Source organism: Primulina tabacum, chromosome 11 (genome assembly GCF_025594145.1).
Source record: "Primulina tabacum isolate GXHZ01 chromosome 11, ASM2559414v2, whole genome shotgun sequence".
Classification (NCBI taxonomy): domain Eukaryota; kingdom Viridiplantae; phylum Streptophyta; class Magnoliopsida; order Lamiales; family Gesneriaceae; genus Primulina; species Primulina tabacum.
Window position 1 is genome coordinate 4,290,275 of NC_134560.1, and position 6,837 is coordinate 4,297,111.

Sequence of the window (6,837 nt, forward strand, 5' to 3'; positions counted from 1 at the left end):
TTTGATAAAGAGAAACCAAAAGAAGACTGTTCGAGATTTGTTGTAAACTCCATAAACCTAATTTCATGAGAGATCTGACCTACCTTCAAAATACTAAAACACTCACATATCACGCTAAAAATTACTTGGGCACATTACTTAATTATTAAAGAGTTTTGCCCACAAAAATCTTGGAAGAAAAATACATACCAAGAGAAGTGGGGTAGCTGAAAAATGACAACCTCATAGAACAATAAGAACATCGTACTTGAAATAAAATTCATGATGACATCTGATTGCATCACTAAATAAAGGCAAATCATGAGAAAATGATAACTCGTGTTATTATCCAGCTGCAAAGCAGAGAACATTTCAGTGACATAGAAATTATACTTCCAGTTGACTTTGTACTTCCAGAATGGTCTTGGCGGAGTTCCTCAGCTGCTGAGCTTCTTCATCAGTAAGATGCACATTGGTTACCCCCAACACTCCGCTCCTACCTAATTGAGCAGGCAAGCTTAAAAAAACATCCCCGCCGTCGATATTGTAGAAGTCCTTTGCAAGAACCGAGACTGGATGGATCCTTCTTTGATCCCTTAGTATCGTTCGGGCCAAGCTAGAGACAGAGTACCCGATCGCCCACGACGTGTAGCCTTTCAAGCTTATGACTTCATATGCACTTTGGACAACTTCTTTGTGGATGTTTTCTAAGGTGCGTTTCTCATAGGCAATTTGTTGCCTCTCTAAGAAGCTTAGTATTGGGACTCCTCCAACACTTATGCTTGACCATAGAGCCACTGAACTGTCGCCATGTTCCCCAACAATGTAGGCCTAGAATGGCAAAGATATGAATAATTAATACATAGTCAGCTTACTTATATCTAGGTAGCACAATTACTAGCACTGGCCTGTCACAAAAGTCCAAGCATTTTGTCTGAATTCGTCATGCGTTACTTGGGTGATTGACAAACTTCATTTCCTTTAATATTAGTTTAGGAGCCCAGATCACTTGCCCATCCACTACCCAAACAAGCATTATTCTTTTCTCGCATTCTTTTATGACACAGAAAAAATGGTATATTATCGATTTAGAATCCTTGCCCTCTCTATATTGGTGGGATGCTAGACCAAAAGTCTTTGGCAACAACTCGCATTTTGACAAAAGAAAAAAATGGTAATCGCTCGAATGTAGTAAGTAGATCTCATGTCATGGCTTATATGCTTGTTGTGAAAATCTTGGGTAGCGACACCATTTGACTTTTATTTAAAATAATGTTGGCAGTATTCCTTAAAATATGCTACTATGTTTTTTTCTACTGGATTTGCAGATTTTTTTTGCGCAAGAAATGATAACATGTTTTTGAAAATGGACTTGGGGCCGATAATCAGCTTGATATGATAACTCAAAATAATATGAAATGGAAAAGCTATTGCAGCCAGTAATACGCCATGTATATGTGGAGTAAACTTTTCAAAAGTGGAAATAATTAAATAATAATAACAATGAATAAAAAAATCTCACCTGCACATCCTGTGCATTAACATCAAGGTGATCGGCGATCAAGAACCGGAACCTGGACGAGTCCAAGTTGGTACCAGATCCGATAACCCGGTTAGGTGGGAATCCGGACAACCTCCAGGCTACATAAGTCAAGACATCAACCGGGTTCGAAACCACCAATATTATACAATCCGGAGAGTACTTAGCCAACGGTGGCACAATATGCCTAAACAGAGACACATTTCTCTGCAGCAGGTTCAGCCTGCTTTCTCCCGGGTTCTGTCGTGCACCTGCGGTGATGATGCAGAGGTCGGAGTTCGCAGTGACAGAGTAGTCGAGGGAGGCCCGTATCTTCGTACGTGGGAGGAAAGCGGCGGCATGTTGGAGGTCGAGCATCTCGCCGCGCAGCTTGTCTTCTTTTGCGTCGACGAGGGCGAGCTCATCGGCAAGATCTTGGGTGAGGATCGTCTGGGCGATGGCCATACCCACGTTCCCGACGCCAACTACGGTGATCTTGGTGTGGCGCTTGGTGGGGGACGGTGGGGCTCCACCAGTAATGGGGCTGAAAAAGGCTGGAGTTAAGTCCAGTCCACCGGGGCCCAAGTAGGAGGTGGATGTACTCTTCTGCATGATGTGTAGAATCGTGTATGGAAGTGTGAGTTTTTGTGTGTATGAATGAGCGTCGATGGTGGAGAAAATGGTGACTAGCCTCGCCTCTTATATAAGGATCGAATTTTTCGGAAACAAACGCGCCGCCGCCCTGATTTTTCCACGTAGCAAGACTTTTCTACGATGGTATTATGGTGATACTGATACGGAGGAAGAAACCAAGTAAAAATATTATAAAAGTCCTTTTTGGGCCAATTTGGACTATTCGCCGACAGTTTATAAGATATTTCGTGGAACAAAAAGTAATTTCAAACATTTAAAAATCTTATTTTTAATTTTTGAAAAATATATTTTCTAAGAGTTTTCCCTTGTGTTGCGTGATATTTCGAAAATGAACACTTGATATATGAGATATTCTTCGGATATAAAAAAAAATCAAATATATATCTCAAACATTGCAAGGGTAGTTTCACAAGTTTAAAAACGTATTGTATCATTTCCTACTTAATCGTATATTTATTCTATATAATAATTGAAATTATACACATTCTACTATATTTTCTACATCTTTCAATTTATTATTCTCGTGTTATATTATCCCATCGTACAAACCATGACGCTGCATTAAATGTTGTCATGGAATAAAAAATGCACGAGTAGGTCTCTTGTGAGACGATCTCATGAATCTTTATTTGTGAGACGGGTCAATCCTACTGATATTCACAATATTTTTTCATAGATGACCCAAATAATAGATCTGTATCACAAAATACGATCTGTGAGATCGTCTCACACAAGTTTTTGCCAAAATGCACAACCAAATTAAATCACTTATAGAGAGACATGTATTAGACTCGCATATCCACGAAAACTATCGATGACTAATCGTTCTATTTTTCGACTAAGGACTTGTATGCTGTTCGAGAAGGTAAGTGGTGTGCACCCCAAGTCTCGGCATATAATTTCCCTTCTTTCACATACTTTGCATTTTCCTATTTGTCCTATCAATTGTATAATTTTGAATATATTCCACCATTTCTATAAAGTAATTTTTAATAAAACCAAAGATGTGAAAAGCATGGTAGAAAGTTACTTGCAAGAATTTTTTCACTCTACCGACCTAAAACTTGGTGCTGTAAACGTATTTGATCACGTAATTTTTAAAACCTGATGCTATTATCTTTGGTCAACTATTTTTTAAAAAAAGAAGATGAAATCCTCGAATGTATTTTCAATTTTATGAGACGATATAATTTTGTGATTTACTTATATCTAGCATAATAATTTTATTTAAAAATCATAATTATAATTTTAAACATGTAGAATTTCAAGATTAGAAGTTATAAAATAAAAAAAATAAAATGTAATTTTTAAACAATAAAGGAAACAAATTATTTTATCACTTATATCATTATTTTTTTTATATAAATTATAGCTTAAAATCTAAATTTTTGTTTTATTTTTTATTATACTTGTTGCGAGGCTAATAACTATTAAGAATTAAGCAGCATTAGTTTTTTGGATTTATCTTTTGTTATTGTTGAATATTATGTTCATTTGTATAAATCATAAATAAAAAATCAGAAAATAATAATACAACTCAAAATTTTCGATTATATTAAAATAAAAAACTATTAAATGAGCAATCAAGAAAAAAAATGAAAAATCTAAGAAGGAAAAAAATGTATATAGAGAGAAAAAATTTGTGTATGTGTTAAAAATTTTAAAAATCTATCCAAATCTTTCGGTTGAACTATAGACAAATTTTGGCAATTTATAGTTGTATATTAGGTTTCAATGTTGGTACGCTAATGAATTATTAAAAATCTATTATACACCTAGATTTTTATAGAGTTTTTAAAAATCAAAGTTAATATCACTTGTGTGGGGACCCGAACGCTAATCATGTTCTTAATCATCATTGGGACTAATTAATCAATTATAATAAACATGGTATAAAAATTTTTTTCTTTTAAAATGCGGAATGTAATGGGATTCAATCTAATATACATATCAGTATTAAAGTACAAGTCATGTACTATATATACAATAATTCAAACTAGGATTTAATAATTAGGTATCAAGTGTCTGAACCCTATCTATAGCAATGTCAAGTCTGTGATCTCCACTCTAATCACGATCTATCTTCATCTCCTCGACCATGAACCTGTCCCACCTGTTGTCATGCACACATACAAACACGACAACAGCCGGATAACTCCGGTGAGAATATAATCCCAGTATAAATCAACGAACATGCAATCATATGATAAACATAAAAGCATTGACAGATAACAACAATATGTATCAAAATATGAAACATAATCAATATAAAACAGTCGACAATGCTCGTGACTCCACGACTCAGACTAGACTCAATCCCAGTCTAGGGATCTCGATTTCCAGACGTTGGCATTCCTATATCGACCAACAGTAATAGAAGAAACTCTGATTCTATCCACGTCGATATAACCAAACATCCAGTGTCTTGACCTATCCGTCACAGACTGTGGCACAATCGCCAACACACTATCTTGTGACATCGTGCAATGTGCCCGTGGCGATCCCACCACTATCAGGCACTTCTGTCACAAGATCACTCGTCTAATACTCATCTATTACATGCTTCCTATAAATCAATAGAACATCATATAATAATCAAATCAATGCATATAATAACAATAAGTATGTGATTTAGGGAAACTCAAGTATATCATACTCGAGTCGTTCTCCCGGTACCACATTGACTCATACCTTTCGTTTGTAGTCCCGGTCTGAAACAATATCAGTTCTGAACTCAAGACTGTCTCTGTAAATCTGAAACGATATATCGAGAATCATAATATCAATATTTCATTCTCAATTTACCACTGAATCTGATTAATCTGAATTTAATTCAAATCATCGGCATAACGGAACAATCTCAATATCCCCGTGAATACCATATCAACAACTATCAATTACAAATCATAACTCATATCCGATACAATCTGTAATCAATCAATAATCTAAATCTGTCCGGTTTTCAGTCCATATAATCAGAAATTCATAACAATTCCATAATCAATCTGTTCTTCGATCTGACTTCGATTCTACGATGTGTAGTATTCCCAGAACACATAATAATGATCAAATAATAATTTCTCCAATATCATAATTTCAAATGATAACAGAACTCAATAAAACTTACGTCCAGTTGTAGCTCTCGTCGAGAGGAGTACGGTACTGTGTCCGGATTTAAATTCTGATAAACGGATCACTCGAATCACAATTTAAAGCTTGAAAGAAAACTTGACAAATCCCCTGAAGCTTTCTCGGTTTCTTCTCTGGACAATTGAAAGAAAGTGAAACTTATATATATCAAACAAGCATGGCAAGACAAGTGTCCACTTAAACCCAAAATTACACTTTAGCCCCTGAACTCTTCACTATTTGCAATTCAGCCCTCAATAATTACGAAATTGCCATCCAATAATTACGAAATTGCCATCAAATTTAAATTAAGTATTTTTCCACTTAATTACCAAATTGTCATCAATAATATTTTCTTTTCGGGGTCTCATAAAATTGATAACATCTCGGGCCTTACAATTCTCCCCATCTGAGACACGATTTCGTCCTCGAAATCTCAAGCAATCATATCACAGGCAATCAAACCAGAAATAACAGAAACTAAAATAGTAAACTCACATTAGTGGAATAACTCTGGGAATTCATCTCTCATATCTGATTCAGTCTCCCAAATAGCTTCTTCAATGCCATGACGAGTCCACTGAACTTTCACAAGTGGGATGGTCTTTGATCTGAGTTTCTTTTCTTTACGATCAATAATCGGTATCGGCTTTTCAACGTAACTCAGAGATTCATCAAGCTTGGCCTCGTCTGGCTGAATAATATGAGAATCATCGGGGAGATACTTCCGTAGCATAGATACATGAAAGACATCATGTATTCCAGATAGAGAAGGCGGTAATGCAAGTCGATAGGCACGATCTCCTATCTTCTCGAGAATCTCATACGGACTAACGTATCTTGGAGACAATTTGCCTTTCTTGCCAAATCTGACCACACCCTTAAAAGGAGAAATCTTCAGGAATACTCGATCTCCTACCTCAATTACCAACGGTCTACGTCGAAGGTTGGCATATTTGGCTTGTCGGTCCTGAGCTGCCTTCATTTTCTTCTGAATCAGTTTCACTTTTTCAGTCATATCTCTGATCATGTCGGTCCAGTCTCAGGAACTTCAGATATATCATCCCAATAAAGAGGGGATCGACACTTCTTTCCGTACAAAGCTTCAAAAGGTGTCATCTCAATACTCGTTTGATAGCTATTGTTGTACGAAAACTCACAGAGAGGCAATGCATCTTGCCAATTAGTGCTAAAATCAAGCACTACAGCTCTCAGCATATCTTCCAATGTCTGAATCATCCGCTCTGACTGTCCGTCAGTCTGTGGATGATATGCGGTACTCAGATGTAACTTCGTACCGAGAGCCTGCTGCAAACTCTGCCAGAATTGCGAAGTAAACCGAGGATCACGGTCGGAAACAATCGACTTCGGCACTCCGTGCAATCTAACAACTTCTCTGACATAAATATCGGTCATCTGATCATATCAGTACGTCATCTTGTATGGAATGAAAATGCAGATTTGGTCAATCTGTCAATCACAACCTAAATCGCATCATAACCTTTGGAGGAACGTGGTAACTGTGTCACAAAATCCATGGAAATGTGATCTCATTT

At 36.5% G+C, this 6,837-nt stretch overlaps 1 protein-coding gene across 1 annotated transcript; it reads right to left on the reverse strand.

Annotated features, from left to right (window-relative positions):
* Positions 1-227: 227 nt before the first annotated feature.
* On the reverse strand, positions 228-2,307 carry LOC142519116 (L-lactate dehydrogenase B-like). Its single transcript, XM_075622045.1, has 2 exons — positions 1,502-2,307; positions 228-810 (listed from the first exon to the last, which is right to left on the reverse strand). Exons 1-2 carry the CDS (start codon positions 2,108-2,110, stop codon positions 367-369), a joined length of 1,053 nt encoding a protein of 350 aa, XP_075478160.1. The 5' UTR covers positions 2,111-2,307; the 3' UTR covers positions 228-366.
* Between the last annotated feature and the right edge of the window lie 4,530 nt (positions 2,308-6,837).